Source organism: Mauremys reevesii, linkage group 6, assembly GCF_016161935.1.
Source record: "Mauremys reevesii isolate NIE-2019 linkage group 6, ASM1616193v1, whole genome shotgun sequence".
NCBI lineage: Eukaryota > Metazoa > Chordata > Testudines > Geoemydidae > Mauremys > Mauremys reevesii.
The window spans coordinates 78,969,614-78,987,753 of record NC_052628.1 but is presented as its reverse complement, the minus strand read 5'-3'; the positions used below and the strand labels follow the sequence as shown (position 1 = coordinate 78,987,753).

The 18,140-nt window shown below is 41.3% G+C and overlaps 1 protein-coding gene across 2 annotated transcripts in view; it reads right to left on the bottom strand.

Moving 5' to 3' along the window:
• The window catches only part of AUH (AU RNA binding methylglutaconyl-CoA hydratase), a 188,159-nt gene that overhangs the window by 132,308 nt on the left and 37,711 nt on the right, over positions 1 to 18,140 (bottom strand). For both annotated transcript variants that reach the window (XM_039543143.1, XM_039543144.1), the window contains exon 4: positions 245 to 331. In XM_039543143.1, the coding sequence (XP_039399077.1) occupies positions 245 to 331 (87 nt within the window). The remainder of the gene's footprint in view (positions 1 to 244; positions 332 to 18,140) is intronic.

Below are 18,140 nucleotides of genomic sequence, written 5' to 3'. Positions count from 1 at the left end.
TATTGTTAATCAGTCTGTGAAACAGCACCTTAATTTATTCTATAAGAAGTCAAACACTATTGTGCACATTTTAAAACACAATGTGCCAGTGACTCATAATTATCTCATCGACAAAAGTAGTTTTGGATATCCCATCGCATAGCAAGAATGAATCATACATGTTTGTCACTTCTTTGATCTGACCTTTAGAGATTAAAGAAGTTTGAGCTCTGCAACTATTCAACAGTGAGCTTATTTTACTTACCCATTTCATTAATAGTTGCTCTTGCTTTTGAGACAAAAGAACTAACTTCACTGGAGTGCATTTTGGCTCTTTCCTGAAGGTCAGCACCTGTAAGTGACATTTTATACATATATTAGTAAACTAATTGCAATACGGTAAATATTATTACCATGTGCCAATAAGATTCAAGTGCACTTTGAAATACTGCTAGTTCAAATTAATCAGTTATTCTCAGTCTATATTTTTCTTGAACTATGAGAAGAACTGAATGTGTACAGTGAAAAAACAGTGAAATTCAGACTATCCACTTTGATCAATTTTGCTCCAACTGAGACTTCTCCCACAACTTAAGGGCTTAATGACAAATCTTGATAGACAACACAGCTGCAATATATTAATCCAACTGTCGTGCTTGTGTTCACTTTTCTCAACTGTGCCCCAAAGCCAGGACTCTGTATTTTTTCATGTTACTAAACACATGAATAGAAATTCTTTGTTTCTTTCTTCAAGTATATACTAAAACACTTCTAGCAGCTTACTTATATAATATTGTGGTCATTACAATGTGTGTTATAAAATTAAAATGTCCTTTGAAGCTTGCTCTATGAAAAATTGTCCTTTTTTCACTAATAGAAAAAAGAGATATAGACTCAATCACAGTATCTAGATATGGAAAAAACCTATTAAATAGAGTCTGTCCCCCTGCAACAGTAGAATATCATGTAAATGGAACAGACACAAGCAGTCAACCCACGTGCATGTATTCTCCAGACAACACGTATGTCATTCCCATAGGATGAATAAAATATTTTTCTCTGATTTGTAAAAATGCTACTATCAAATTAGTATTTTGGCACACGTATATCTTGTTTTTAACCTTTATGTACAACTACTGATACAAACTGAACAGATCTGCATCTCAGAAATAAAATTATTCCCCACAATCAGCACCTCTCTCCTGCCCTTTCAGGTAAAAGCATCAGACTTTGATCCAGCAAAGCTCTTAAAACACATGCTTGAGTACTTTACTGGATCGGAAAAAGATTGAACAGATGTTCTTACTGGGCTCTATTCTTGGCCTCCTCCTCTTCTCCTCCTATACTCACTCTCTCTCTCTGGGCTCCTTCATACAAAAGCACAGCTTCAGCTATCATTTTTCTACTAACAAATCACAGGTTTACCTCTTCCCTCTCTGACCTTGTTCTTCCCGTGCAAACTAAAATCTCAACTTATCTGGTGTATCCTTGTGGATATGCAGCCATCATCAAATTCAACGTGGCCAAAAATTAGCTCTTAATCTTCATCTCCCAATTCCACTGTATGTTCTTATGTTCGTAAAGATGCCAACCTTTGCCACCCAACAATCAAATTTCCCCTCAAGGTACTTCACATTTTCTCCCATGCTGCCCATTATGCAGTGGGGAAAGAGTGTGGGTGTCTCTCTGTACAAAAAACAAAAAAGCCATTACATTACTCTCCTCTAAACCTATTCTTAAAGTCCACCTATGCCATGAGGCATACAACACTCAACAGCTGCAGTAATGCAATTACTGCTTATAATACTAATCATAATTATCTCACTGTTCCTTTGACCTCCATCTGTTCCTCTATTTGTTGTGTCTAGTCATACTCGTGCTGTAACCTTTTGGGGCAGGAACTCTTTTCATTATCTGCATGTTCAGTGCCAAACAGAATGGGGCATCGATCCTGACTACTGGCTCTACATAATACAAATAAATAATAATATATTATCTACAGCTAGCACTGTTAAGTTTAAATAGCACTATTAGATACAGGCCAAGTTTCCAAGTGTAAGGATAGTCCCATATTGACAACAGTGAAATAAACTAATTGGGCAGTCATGAAAAGTAGGCATTACTGTGGTCAAATCTGTATTGGAGAGGAATGGCTGCAATTATCTACCCCAGTAATACACAGACTTTGCATACCAAAAACTTACCAAGAACCTGTGAGTCAAATAACATTTGCATGTGAATGTGCATAAATTTGGGTAGGCTTTAAATCATAGGCAAATGCATACAACTATTCTTTTTATTTATAAAACTCTAACTGAATAGAGTGCCTTACAAGACACCAAAAAGCAAAATATGCTTTGAAAGCTGAAGAGGAAATGGTGTGAATAAAAACAGTAGCACTGTTGCTTTGACACCAACTTATTAATGTCTGGCTTTAACTCTGTAACTGTATCTAAAAGCAAATTACAATAGTCACAATAGAAAAAAATCCTATACTTTACAGACTGAAAAAAACATATGATTACTTAGTTAAAAATCTGACTCAAAACTTTCATTTACCATACAAACTGAAATATATTATTTACTTCACACACACACTTAAAAAATGCATAGAGCCAACTTTAAAATGAGCACAACCAATGATCCTATGGCTGCATCAGACATTATAGAATATAGTGTTGTCATGAGCCTGAGAGGCAATTGTAGAGGTGGTGGTGGTGTTGTTTTTCTGTTGGTGAAAGAGATAAGGTTTCGAGCTTGCACATAGCTCTTCTCCAGGTCCTTTGGGAGACATTCATAGAAATTCAACAAATTTTTTTGGCAAAACTTGGATAAGAGCAGATAAAAAGATTGTAAGAGTATTAAATGGGCCATTGTCAACATGAAATGTAATTGTTAAAAAAATAGTTCAAAGTCATTTCAGGTACCATATTTGCTCAAGTACCCCAGCCAATTTCTGTGGTTTTACAATTACATTTTCCTATTTAAAAAAATTTCTCTGCCCTATTGACAGAAAAAGGTGTTAAATTCCCACAGCAAACAAACTTTAAAAAGTGTTTTTTTTCTAATCTCTTCCTTTTTTAGTAATCTTAGATGATGTAACAATTGTTGCTAAACTTTTTCAGAGAGAAGTGTGAGTTTTAAGTAGATGGTGTTCCTTTAACTTCAGCTTCAGCATCTTTTAGTTCAGGAGAGAGTTGAACTGCCAACAATTTAATATTTTTGTTCTCTTTAAAAGAATCAGCCATGGATCAAACTTGATCCATTTTGCAAAGGAGCTACTCAGAGATATTTCTCAGGAATTTGCTCACAAGTCAGGAAGTGGCAATGGCTATGTTACCAAAGGCAGTCATGAAAAAGATTGCAGCTACACGCAAAGGCCTCCATTCCCTTAAAAGTTTACTATTTTAAAGCATCAGAAAACAATACTTTGTCAACTGCTCAGAGTCAAGAAGTAGCTTCAGATTTTCAGACAACAGATAGCCTTGCAGAATGAGCCTTCACAAATTTCCTCAGTGGATTGCAGCTGAAGCCCCAGGTTCTGTTCAACCTAATCCTTCCAACACCCAACACCTCCAGAGGTTGCAGATTGTGAGCTAGAGCTCATAGGCAGCAGGTATTGTAGACAGGAAAGGCTGTGCCTACCCAAACAGACTGGCATAGCCCCGCCTATGCCCCACCCCCAGACTCCCTCCTGCCTGCTGTTCCCTTCTGTGGTCCAGAGGCTGGGGCAGGCAGGCTGATGAGCCACAGTGCATACAAGATGGCTGGGACCACGCTGCCCGCCCAGCACTCCAAGGCTGGAGGCGCTCTGGACATGCCACCCCACCTGCCCAGTGTTCTAGGGCTGGAGGAACTCCGGATGCACTGCCTGCCCGCCCAGCACTGGGGGCACGCTGGCCATGCCTCTTGTCTGCCCAATGCTGGGGGTGCTCCAGCCACGCCGCCTGCCCAGCGCGCTGGGAGCATGGGGAGGACGCGAGGGGGCTGCAATGGTGGGGGGGAGGGTGCTCTGGTGGGGGAGGGGTGAAAAAGGGGGCAGGGCCTCAGGCAGAGGGGGAGGGACTGGGGGCTAGCCACCCCCAAGGGTGCCTTCACCCACTGCCCATGCTAGAGGTCATATACTCTGAATAGGCCTTTTCCTTCTCTTACTTATAATACCAAACTACAACAGAGAAGCAGAAGACCAACTTTAATACAGTTATAGTTCTATCCTAAACGTTAAACACATTTTGTAGTTCCCCTGTAAATATCTTTGCCCTCAGATACATGTGCAACTCCCACTAAAGTCAATGGGTGAAATCTTGGCTCCACTGAAGCCAATGGCAAAACTCCCGTTGATTTCAACAGGAGCAGGATTTCACCCAATCGGAGTTGTCCATACATATTTAAGGGAAAAAATTATAGGCTGCATACAATCAAACTTGGGAAACAAACATTTAGTACTTAAGTTATTCCCTGCTTTGACAGTCATTTTTTGTATTTTCTAATATATGGGTCTTATAAAAGTTCTATCAAACCGAAGCTTCTTTTGCTTCATCCTGCAATGAATTCATAACCTTGCACAGAAACTACACCAGGGATCGGCAACCTTTGGCATGGGGCACGCCAGGGTAATCACCCTGGCGGGCTGGGCCAGTTTGTTTACCTGCCATGTCTGCAGATTCGACTGATCGTGGCTCCCACTGGTCACAGTTTGCTGCTCCAGGCCAATGGGGGCTGCGGGAAGCGGCGCAGGCAGAGGGATGAGCTATCTGCCTCTTCCCTGGAATGGCGAACCGCGACCAATGGGAACCGCGATCAGCCAAACCTGTGGATGTGGCAGGTAAACAAACTGGCCCGGCCCGCCAGGGTGCTTATCTTGGCGGGCCTCATGCCAAAGGTTGCCGATCCCTGAACTACACTATTATAATGTAATACATACATTTTACTGAAAGATCAAGAAAGAATAGATAGACTGGGGAGGAATAAAGCCTTGTTTAAACAGAAATAGCCTGTTTTTTAATTATACAAGTCACAAAAATAAATAAAAGTTATGATTATTATTCTACAAAGTAAACAGATTGTGCTTCAATTTAAAACCCATAAAAGTTTCCCCCAGTAAAAAAATTCTCATTTAAAGCTGCTGCTGGCAGTGCCACAATGTAGATTGATAAAATAACTTAAAATCATTTAGCAGTCTTCTATACTGACAGCCATTTGCTTGACAAACCACCATAAAAATCAAAGCCAAGCACTATTGAAATCTTTACCATTGTGCCTAAAACCACTTTCAGGAATGAAAGGGAAAACTCTTATGCTTTGTAGACCAAATACACGTGTTTGCATAATTAAAATGTGACTCAAAACTTTCATATACCACACAGAACATCCCACTCACTGTACAGAAATAGCTAATTTATACATTCAGAATAAACCTTAAAAGGACAATAAATCCGTAAGGTACAGAATATACTTACCAAAAGAAATGTATCTAGTGCATTAAAGAATTAAAGTAAAATCAAAATAACCTAGTTTTATGTTGAATTCAAAGTGAAAAAAAATGTAAAGAGGACTTCAGTAGTAGTCACTTATATACACACAAAATTCCATTTAAAGAAAAGTGACCAATGGCAGGTAAAGTAAAAATAAAGGTCATTTTTATACCTGTTAAAAAAGCATATATACAAGAAATATTGAATAGAGAGACAGACTGAAGTGATTTCTAAAAATTATTACCATTTAACTCCGTGGCTACCAAAACAGTAGTTGAATAAACCTTTCGTATATAAAATGTATTTTTTTCAAGTCAGAAAATGGAAGCCACCAATAAGATCAAATAAATAATGACAGTAGTTATAGCTTAATTTTCTGTAGTATTTCAGGATTAGTAACATATTTTGTTTTTAAGTGTGTGTGTGTGTGTTGTAATGTTTAGAAGTTCACGTGTAAATATTTACCCCTTCTTAATATTTCAGTAGTGTAACCTTTTCATCTCAACTTTTGTCACAGACAAAATGTTTCTAGTACAGAAAATTGTAGTTGTTTAATCCTGTATGTTAAGCTGATTTTCATTCTTACTAATATTAGGAAACAACATCAAGAGTTCACTTAAAGTGCAGTTTTACTCTCAAAAGTAACTGTTTGAACCCCATAATGTTATTTTTAGAGTTTATTGTCCCTCAGTGACTTCAGATCAATTATGACTAACATACTAGTAAAAAAAAAAAAAAGTTTTTGCTAATTGCTATCTTTGCAAATTCAACATAGGGTCTAAACGGCAAATTGTGTTCTCTCTAATGCTAGTGATGATGCATGAGCAAATCAGGCTCTCAGGCCATGTCTACAGTACAGAGACTATAGCCACATAGCTTCAGCGGGTATAACTCTGTTGCATAGACACAGCCTATAGCGATGGAAGTGGTTTTTCAGCAATCAAATACCAAGATCTGTTGAGTAAAAAAACATTATTTACCTTTACAGTAACTGGAGTTGTTTGAGATGCATTGTCAAGAGAGAGTGAGTGAGAGTGCACTTTTGATGCACATGTGCCACCTCGTGCCCTCGAGTCAGAGTCTTTGGGCCAGTAGCGTCAGTTGGGGGCACACACATGCCTTGACTGTCCTTGTGCTCCTGTACCAAGGGCATAAAGAGCAGTGCAGACCCAACTGCCACTCAGTTCCTTTGCCACCGCAGAATGCTAGTGTACTAGGACTCCATAGTAACAGGAAAAAAGGGTGGTTTGTGGAATTTATGTACATGCACAACACATTTCAAAGAACCCTATGATGATATGGGAATCTATATGTATAATTTATGAATTCTGTGTGAAATTATGAACTATCTGTATGTACCTTTACCAAGATGCAAACTCCATTTTGAATGTGAAGCTTGTTTGTCTTTTCTGTGGAGTCTCTGCCTCCATTTTGGACTGAGTCCAACAGGGGTAGTGGTCAAGGCCTAACAACAGAGTAATTAAATGTTGACAATTGTGCTTGTAAATTACAATGAGATGGCTGCTGCCCAAGGCAAGCAGGGTTTTCAAGTCTAAAATGGGGTGGGAGGGTTGCCTTGGTAATAAAGTCATTTGATAGGGGTCTGATCACCTGAGGAGGCTGAGCAGGACATCACCTGACAAAGAGGGCACAAGGTATAAGCAGGCAGGGGCTGTTCTACTCAAGAGGCCACTTTTCTCCAGCTCAAGATGAGGCAGAAGCAACCCAGCATGTAGGAGCCTGGTGACGCAGGAGATCCTGCCTGCCTTCCTGAACATATGGTCCCTTAAGGACTCCCAAGGGTAAGAGTGAGCTAGTGAAGGGCACTGCAGTTAGGATGGTTATTGCTTTCTAAATGATCTGTACTTTCATGGGCTTTATCTGTAAAAGAGAAATGATGTTAGAATCTGTGCAAAGTATTGAGGTATATAAGCTTTACACTTACTATGTGCCTCCTGAGAGAGTTAAACTGTAACCTAGAAGGCTCACACCTTTGAGTGGAATTGTGGAAGATGTTATGTTGAAGCTACAGGGCACCTAAAGGGTTAGCATAGGGACTAAGCAGCTGCACAGCAAGTTCCAGCTCTGCTAGAAGGTGTGTTAGGCAGAGGGCCTGCACCCCAAGACTGCACCTAGGGACTCCAAAGACTTGGGCAGTGACCGGGCTCCAGGTCACGTGTGAAGGCTTGAAACCCCCAGGGTTTCCACACCCACCCACACAAATATAGTAAGTGGCAAATAGGGGGCACTCAACTGAGGCCTGTGACAAACCCCAATTATTATAAAGGTAAATAAACTCTCTTTTTAAAAGTGTTTGCCATTTATCTATTCCCCTTTTGGTGATTCCCAACCAGTGATCTAATATAAGGAGGTGGGTACTCAGGGTCTACTTAAAGATTGCAGCACTGCTCTGCCAAAAGAAGCATCAGACAGATGATTCCACTATGGAAAAGTGCTTAGTAAAAGTATGCATTGAATCCCAAACAGTTTCCTTACAGATGACCAAAATGGGAATTCTTTACAAGGAAGCAACAGAGGTGGTCTGTGCCTGATAGAGTTGGCTCTAATAATAGCTGGGGATTCTGAACTACCTAACTCACAACAAAGTTTAATACATCTAACAAACCATTTAGCTAATCTCTGGGATGAAACCAATTGACCCTTCATTCTTTCAGTAAAATATTGCAAATGATTTTGGGGAAGCTCTGAAGGGTTTGGTACTTTGCAGTAAAATAAAAAGTCAAAGCCTTACAACCACCTAGGGTATGCAATTCAGCATCTCCTTAATTAAAATGAGACATTGACAGCACTTCTCTTGAAAAGCCAGACCCTTGGAGCTAGGATGCCTGTCTCAACTACGGAGTTGTCATAGACCGCAAAATTATATACTCAGTGTCTAGAGCTGTCTGTAAAGGCATTCTAGTGATCAATGGTCCCTTTTATATCTAAAGATTTAAATCCACTCTGCTTTCCTGAGATAATTTATAAATAAGATCAAAACATTTAATACAATTCAAGAAATCATAACAGGACAACAATGCTTCAGTTTGAAATTCTGAATTGCGAGCTGGCAGAGGAGTAACATTACAACCGAGTAAGTCAAGACATTTTGGTTCCCTTTCACCTGAAGTTGTTCTTGGTTAATGCTGTGGTTTTTTCATTAGCTGCCAATAGTACCAACATGTCAGATACTGGATATATATAAAAATATTCTGGTACAGTAGATGGCACCTGGCATCTTTTATTTGCCCTCAGAGATGGGGTGACTATCACAGGACTTTGCCAAATGTGCGTGGCAGGATCCAATAGAGCCTCATTAATGGGGAATGCCACATGCCCAGGAATTCAAGCCTGGAGTTGGTATGGAGTTTCCTGCTATGCATGTGAGCAGCTCTTGGAGCTCTTGTAGTCACTCGGGTGAGACAGTACAGCTGGGATTGCTGCCTCATCCAGGGATGAGGCCAATATAGTTACAGGTATCTGTAAATCTTCAGTCTGAGGATGTTCATCCCTCAAAATTTTCTCCATTGACTGAGAATCATGTGTTGCCAGGAAAGGCACCATAGATTTTTGGTTTGGAATAGGGGAAGGAGGTATTCAGCCTAGGGGTTAATCAGGGGAATGATGCCTATGGACCCCAGGATTCCAATATGACAAACATTGGCAGATTGTAAGGACCCAGGGGGCACAGAGAAAGGGAGGGTATGTCCTTATCCTCATAATTCCTATGAGAACTAGATCGATGTGAATTTCTTGACACTCTCTGAGAGTCACAGAATTCATAATAGGAGTCCTTGGGGAATAAATAAAGGGGCCTCCTCAATGTGTGGAGATTCAGATGATGAGATATGAGCATTCTATCTCTAAGGAAGGGGCTGCTGATGCTGGACAACCAGGTTGTAAGATATGTCTAGAGATAGCCAGTCCTGGGCAAGGATTCAAGACTGGCAAAACAGAATTGGCCATCCATACCATGGACTGGATGTTCAGCCCTAACAAAAGTAGATTCCAGCTCCTAACATCTAGTGCCATACACTTCCCCGTTACTGAGGCTAATGCCACGAATGTAGGTGAAGGAGTACAGTGTAGTGGAGCTGATAGAACATAAGAACGGCCATACAGGGTCAGACCAAAGGTCCATCTACCCCAGTATCCTGTCTTCCAACAGTGGCCAATGCCAGGTGCCCCAGAGGGAATGAACAGAACAGGTAATCATCAAGTGATCCACCCCCTGTTGCCCATTTCCAGCTTCTGGCAAACTGATAGTGCTGATATGCCCCGTACTGATCCACTCTGAGCCAAGGACCGAGCTTCAGAAGTGCCAAGGAAGCTGGCACTGTAATAATCAGTGCCAAAGCACTCTGTGCCAAACTAGGCTCCACCAGGGCTCTAGCCTTTGTACTGGAGGCAGCTAGTTTTTCGAGGTCTTAGTACTCCCACAGTACACAATCCCATGGAGTCTCTTTTCAATGTGTGTGATGAGGTGACTTAGACTTCCTTTTAACAGAAGTTCCCCTTGGGGATCTGCCCTTCACTTTAGCAGAGGAGTGATGCTCCTTTTCTTCTGAGGACTTAACATTACCCATCTTATCAGACTCTAAAGCGGGAGCTTTCACAGATGAAATCCAGGAGCTAATGGAACCAGATCTCACACAGGCACTTTTGGAGTCAGGCAAAACTTCCCCAAGGGGATCTGCCATGCCCAGATGAGAGGGCAGTCACATGGAACAGCCTAATAAACGCATTTTAAGGTGTACCTCCCTAACTTCTAAGGTCCATTTTTTAAAGAACTTGCACACTGAGCATTTACTGGAGCTATGGGATTCCCCAAAACAAAAAAGGCATCTAGGGCGCCCAACATTGATAGGAATTGTCATTTCGCAAGAGGGTCAGTATTTAAAACCAGGTGATTTAGGATGAGACATCCTAATCTCTGGTACAAGAAAAGATCCTAATGCAGGGAAGAGAAAGAATAATAATGAAGGAAGGTAAAAACATCCTACACTATCAAAAAAGAAATCTATTAAAAACAGGCAACTACCAACTCTCTAATGCAAAAATATATAGTATTAAGCTTAAAGCTTAAGAAAGAAGTGATGTGACTAGACATGGACACTGGAAGCTTTGTCTTCCAGGCTCAGGAGATGAGAAAGAACTGAGTGGTAGTAGGGCTTCAACCTCCCTTTTTGTCCTCTGTGCAACAGCGCAGACACTGAAGGCACATGTACAGCTTCAATGGACAATACCAACCACACAATTCTGATTTTGAGTGCAGGGGGAATCTGCGCACAATAAGTGGAATATATACATGGACAAAAACTCAAAGAAGGTACCATTTTTACATTCCACCTTTCAGAGAGAATCTACATCTTAAACAATAAGCCACAACAGGCTGTTCATTCTTGAGTCACTGATTAACAATCGCACAAAAATCAAACCATAAGTTAAATAAAATATGGGGGGAGGGAACAAAGAAAAATTTTGTGTAACATTCTTTCACTATGAAAGGAAGATTTGTTGAAGGATAAAAATAAAGGAGAAGGTATTTATCTTCTCTCTTTTGAATACAATTATTTATAAATTTAAAAAAAATTGGTGGGGGAGAGCATGCTCTTTAGGCATCTTCTTCCTTAGTCCCCTTTTGGGCACCCCCTCTCAGTAGTAGAGCCCAACAGCCCATTTTGAAGCTTACTTTCTATTGCAAAATCTACATATGAAGGGTTAACCTGGCACTACATCCTCCTCCAGCTCCTGTTCTCCCACTCACTGCTACCTCAGGCTTGCCTCTTTAGTTCCTCCTTCATCCCCACCAGCTAGCATGCAACTGTATAGCTCCTCCCCCAGGGCAGGAGGGCCAGCCAATTAAGCTCAGTCTACAGATTCCCATGTCCCCATAATGAGGGAGTTGTGGGGTGAGAGACTTACCCTACAGTAACTGTGGTTGTTCAAGAAGTGTTCACATGGATTCTACTCTTGGTGTACATATTCCCAAGCCTGCCTTTTCCACTACCGTACTGCACTGGAGATGTTCTGCCATGGCTTACCACAAAACTCACTTGACTCTCACGCCACTAACTCTCAACACTAATACCAATTCCCAATTTAAAAAACAAAAATCACGTTGTTAAGCAGATTCATATTTAGCTTTTACAACAGAAAATAAGATTTAAAAGTGACTTATGAGCTACAAACACCTCCTCTTGAAAGGCAGGCAGTGGGCACTTTTAAGAATTTAATTTTACTCAAAAAACTAGTTTGGGAATCTGAAATAAGCCCTCAATTAGGGATTTTATTAAATGTTAGCTTTTAAACTCAACTACATAAAACCGTGCATGAAAATTAGAAAGAAAAAACACGGTCTTTCTGTGAAGTAAATCTTTTCAAGGGCAAGCAGAACATCACAGCAACCTAGTGGCCAGTCATACATGATACTCTAGCTGAGGAAGTGGGAAACATACCCCAGCTGCTTTCTTTGAAATTTGGCCACCAGCACTACTCAATATCAGACAGAGTTGCTATTTTGGATTTCAAATATAGTTTCTTTTCATTTCCACTTCAGCCCATGCAAATTCTAATCAGTCCACTTTGGGGCAGAAAAAAAAATCAATTTTACTTTTGAAGTAACACAAAAAATACTATGCTAGACAAGAGTATTGGACAATGTGGCCTGGTATCTTGCTTGCAACAGTAACTCATCCCTTCAAAGACAGCAAAAGATACCACTCCCAAAATGTACTTCAACAATTGTGCATTGATGTACACCACCAGGAGTGGCCAACCTGTGGCTCAGGAGCCACATGCGGCTCTTAAGAAATTAATATGAAGCTCCTTGTATAGGCACTGAATCCAGGGCTGGAGCTATAGGCACCAACTTTCCAATGTGCCGGGGGGGGTGGGGGAGGTGTTTCACTGCTCAACCACTGACTCTGCCACAGGCCCTGCCCCCACTCCACCCCTTCCCATCCCTCCCCTCAGCCTGCAGTGCCCTTGCTCCTCCCCCTTTCCCCCCAGAGCCTCCTGCATGCCACAAAACAGCTGATCAGGAGGTGCAGGAAAGGAGGGGGAGCTGCTGATCGGCAGGGCTGCCAGTGGGTGGGAGGCGATGGGAGCAGGATGGGAGAGCTGATGGGGGGCTGCTGACAAATTACTGTGGCTCTTTGGCAATGTACATTGGTAAATTCTGGCTCCTTCTCAGGCTCAGGTTGGCTACCCCTGCTGTACATGGTGGCAAACTCCTCCCCATCCCCTGCTGCAGATTTTACACCTCTAACATGGGATGAGATTTCCCTTATTGTTTTGGTGTACATAGCTAAAAGTGATACTAAGGATCATAAAATCAAACAGTCCTTTTTTAAATCCAGCCACAATATTTGCCTTGACAACCTCTTGAGCCAGTGCATTTCACTGGTTAACTATATGTCATGTAAAATAGCATTTCCTATTATTGGTTCTAAATTTATTGCTCTAATTTAATCCAGTTCCTCTTCCACCATGACCACACACTGCATTTCTTCTTGTTTTATATATGACCTGGTAAACAAAACAAAAACCACAATGGCCTTTACAAACATTTAGTCAACTTTAGTCAAGACCTATTTGTCACATGTTCTCTCTTGGCTCCGTACAATGTCTGGGAGGAACTCCCTTCAGTGCGACAGCCCTTCTCAGAAGTCCATTCTCAGGAGTTAAGCTGTAGACCCCTCCGCCTCCTGGAACTGCATGTCCCTGAGACTTCAGCATGCCTGTCTCTTGCCATGGGCCCCCTCAGGGAGTCCACTTGCTCTGGACCACCAGCACCTCCACACCCAGAAGGAACAATGCAACCATGATCTCTAGATTGGAGTGACTCTCAGCACAGCATAAAGCAGAATGATTTATGCAGCATCTGAACCCAGCACAGAAAACTCTCCAGGCCCTCAGGCCTAACAACCCTCAGCACAGTGTATCTAGGTCTCTCTTGCATCCAGGGAGGCTTCTGAACTGCTCCATTTAGCGTCTCCTCTTTGGACAACTTAATCATAGTTCCTGTAATTTCCTGTCCCACTATAGTATTAAACAGTAATCACTTCTCTCTGTACCCTTTTCATCTCAGCTACATTTTTAAGACAAAGAAAAAAAATCTTACTTATCCTACAGGAACTGCAGTTGTTCAAGAAGTATCCACATTGTTTCTACTCTTGGTGTACATACTCCCCATGCATCTGAGATCAGATTATTTTGGCCAGCAGAGTCCGTTGAGGCTGCAGCTTCACCCTAGAGATCCTCACCATATATACCCTGGGCTGGTGGTGAGGAGATAAAGAGTAGAGCAGGCATAACAATCCTTCAGGTCTTTTACCAATACAGAATCCCAGAGGAGCAAGACTCCTTGGTAATGGGAAAAGAGATCAGGTCACAGAATCCATGGGGCAACACATATCAAAAGAACCAGTTACTCTAAGGTGATTGTTCACATGGATTCCACTCTTGGTTACTATCAAACAATTGTCTGTTTGCTTCCCCAAAGATTGATGAGGCTTGGGGGAAAAGACTGAGAAATGAATAAACAGGTTGATATGAAATTCCAAAAGAACTCTGGGCAGGAATGTGGGGTGAGTCCTGAGAATGAGCCAGTTATTCTAAAACACTGTATAAAGAGGAATATGACCTTCCATAAGGGCCTGAATGTCCCCTACCCTTTCGAGCTGATAAAATGGTTAATAAAAAGTCTTCATTGACAAATGGTATAGGAGGCAGGTTGTTAAGGACTCAAAATGGGGCTGCTCATCAACCCTGCTAATACTACATTGAGGTCCCAAGAAGGAGAGTGATCCTGAATTGGGGGAAAAACATGAATAAGGTCCTGAAGGAATCTTCACTATAGGATGAAAAAACACAGTGTGGTCCTGAAAAGGAGGGTGGTATGCAGATATTGCTGCAAGACAGACCCTTGTGGAACTGATAGAAGATCTAGATTGTTTTAGGACTACTCAATAGTCCAATATTATTGAAATTTGTGTTACAAAGGGAGACAGCTGGTACCAAGATACTTATAGAAAAATCTTGTACATTTAGCATAATATGTCAGTCTGGTTGAGGTTATCCTGCTTTGGAGCAAAATGTGCTGATCTTCAGCAGATCATCATCTTCTGATGGATTTCAGCATACAGGCTGTCAGATCTTACGAGCCTGGGTCCAGGTGTAGGATCTGACTGTTCGAGACTATGTCAAAACAGGCAAAATGACTGAGGACTACATGAAGAGGTTCACCAAATGGCCCATGTTGGGGCTATCAATCCAGCATCTTGCCTCAGTGTCCTCAAAACTTTCAGTATCAGGGGGATCAATGGAAGGCATACCTTATTCCTGGTGTCTAGGGGATGCGAAAGACATGCAACAGGAAACCCAGAGTGGAGCCCCCTCCGGAAAAGAACACTTGGCATTTCTTTTTCTAGTCTGTGGCAAATGGGAATACCTGTCAATAGACCTATTTCCCTTTGTTTGACCCTTTGACCTCACTCCCGTCCCTGTTATCTCATTAGTTGTCTCCTGGAATTATTTGGTTTCCAGGCCCTGTGGATCCTCCCCTTAGGCTGGGGGAGGGTCCTTTAGCAGTGGGCGGGCCCGCCCACTTCCTGGTTCCCAATAGGAATAGATCTATTTGTGAAAGATGGTCTGCAACACTGGGACCTAGAACAACTCAGCTGGTAGAAGTAAGGTACTCCCTCACACACCCAAAGTGGGTCTTTCTGCCAGTTTAATGAGAAGACTTCCTGTGGACCAGTGATCAACAGACCCATGCAGTCTGCTGGTTAACCACATGGAGCACTGGTGAAGTCTGGCAAACTATATCACATGAGGCCATATGTCCCAGAATTCTGAGGCAGGCTCTTAGTGATGTCTTTGGGTGATCTTGAAGTTAGCTGATGAGGTCCACTATAGTTTAGAATCTTTCTTGTGGAACATGAACACTCACTGACCTGAAATTTAAGATGGTCCCTATGAACTCTATGCTAACAGTAAGAACAAGTGTGGATTTCTCTCTGTTGACTTTAAGGTCCAATGTGGTAAAGAGTTTCAAGGTTATGATCTTCGCTGGATCCTACGAAGAGGATATGGGAGACTCAACTGAGCTACTACTAAGAGTCAGTTCCCAAGGAAAGGGAGTTAGCAGATTTAGCTGGTATGGCATGCACTATTTTAATAGCAGTATGGAGGCACCAGAAAAATCCAACTGAGGCCATTAGCTGTCCTTAGGCTGCAGTGCTTGAGACAAGTCTAACATGTCAACTCTTCTGCCTTGGTTGCAAGGGCCCAGAGCAAAAGACCTACATCTTGACTCATCTCTGGATTCAAGTATCAGAGGGGTAGCCGTGTTAGTCTGGTTCTGTAGAAGCAGCAAAGAATCCTGTGGCACCTTATAGACTAACAGACGTTTTGCAGCATGAGCTTTCGTGGGTGAATACCCACTTCTTCGGATGCAAGCGAAAGCTCATGCTGCAAAATGTCTGTTAGTCTATAAGGTGCCACAGGATTCTTTGCATCTCTGGAGTGATACTCCTTCCTATCCTTTCTTGAAGGGATTGACAAATAGATTGAAGTCAACCACTGGGGTCTCCTTAGACCTCTTAGCCCTGGAATCACAGCTCACTGGGGCACTAGCCTAGAGAGAATAGAGGGAGGACTAAGAGAGCCTTAGCTATGTTTCTTCTTCATATCCAAGGCGGTTTTCATGAAGCACACCAGAGGAAATAACTTTAACCTGTTCTTCCTAGCCTTCTGAATCCACTTACAAAAACAGTGACAGATGGCAAAACTGTCAGGGATATGCCTTTCACCTAAACCAAAAAGGCACTTAGAGGGCCCATCACCGAGTGGCATAGCGAGGGATGGAGAGGGACACAAAGTCTACTAACAATTAAAAGTTAGTAAAAAAAAAAAATCTTTTAAAAATTCTTTTTAAAAAAAAGCCAACCTACATTTTACTACCTACCTAACAACTACACTAACTACACCAGAGTCACAAAGAAGCAAGCAGACACTGCCAGGTTCTGTTTCACTGCCACAGGAAGTAAGGAGGATGGTTAGGTCCCCTCCATCCTATATGCCCTCGAGTAGGAAGGCATAAGGTCATCTAGGTACAGACTTACCCCAGACACTGCTGGCTAAAAGAATCTGATTTCACATCTATGGATGGAAATCATGTGGGCAATCATTTGAATAGGAAACCAAAATTAGACTAAGATTATAAAATTATACCTCAGATAAGGTATACCACTGTGATTTAGTCACATATTCCAGTCTTAACAATTCATTCAAGTATCTCTTCTTTAAAAACAAAACCTCTTGCTGTGTGCTAGGCAGACATCTACTTTGAGCTGTCCACTATAGTTTCTAAGTCAACATGTGATACTAAATTTAGAGGCGCCTGTATTTCTATTTGCAAACAGTTATATTTTCACAGAACAAATTAAATCACAAGAATCTCCTGAACATGTGATAGCAGCACAAATTTAAATAGGTGTAACAGACTGAATCTGGGCCCAGAACATTATTTGATACCAACAATTTACAGAAGTTTTAGATGAGGCATCCCCCTATCCAGCTGAAATTTAGACAGGCTCTAGAAGCACTTCTCATGGTGTGCCAAAAGGACATCTTAAATTCAAATATCAACAGTTTTTGAATGGTCACAATAGTTTTACTTTTTTATATTTCAAATTAATTTAACTTGTATGGAAGGTATGGATAGGGCACTGGAGTAATGTGTCATTTGAGAAAATAGGTCTCCCAATGTGATTCGACCACTGATGCAGTACTAACAGATACAACAAAAGAGCACACTTATTTTGTTCTCAGCCAACCTCTTCCACTTCCATTCAGGAAATAAACAATGAACTAAATAATTCTGAAATAGGATCAAGGTACAAAGTTATTCAAATACAGTGTGAAATGTTGGCTATAAACCATTTAGCATCAGAATGATAAATAACTATAGTAAATTTGGGTTCAAGCTGAGCCAAAGGTTCAGTTAAATAGTCTAAAGTACAGTTATCAAATAACGTAAATCAGTTAGATAAATCTTAAATTTTACTTCACTATTGAAACAAGTTTAAAAATATCTGGAAAATTGGAACTACACTGTAGTTTTATAGACAGCAAGGTAACTACAATCAAAAGGATGAAATCCCAGCCCCACTGGCTTCAGTGGAAATATTGCCACTGGCTTTAAGCAGGCCAGAAATTCACCCCAAATAAACGTTCTTCCTAGACTCGCCATTCCATTCCAGACACTTCAATTACAAATATTGGACAAAATACATCTGGAAATTAAAATAAATTAAGGATTCTTTTTATACACAAGAAACAAAACCCCAATGTTCTTTAGAGACCCATTAAATTGGAAAGGATGGCAGGTCTAAACATTAAAGTTTCTTGTCAATCAACATCTTAGATAAGGCACTGCCACATCCAGGTGCAACTCAGACATGCTGCGGAAGAAACTGTTACATATTTTATATTGATTTACTTTAAAATGAGTCTTCAAGATGGTTTGTGCACATGGATCCCACTTATGGTGTGTTGGTGCCCCTGCCCAGGAACTTGGAAGTTTCTCTCTACTAGTTACCTTTAAGGGTCATGCATGTGTGTCTCATGTTCTCATAAGCTCTCGGATGGAGGACTAAGGGGCAGAGTGATCCCAACCAG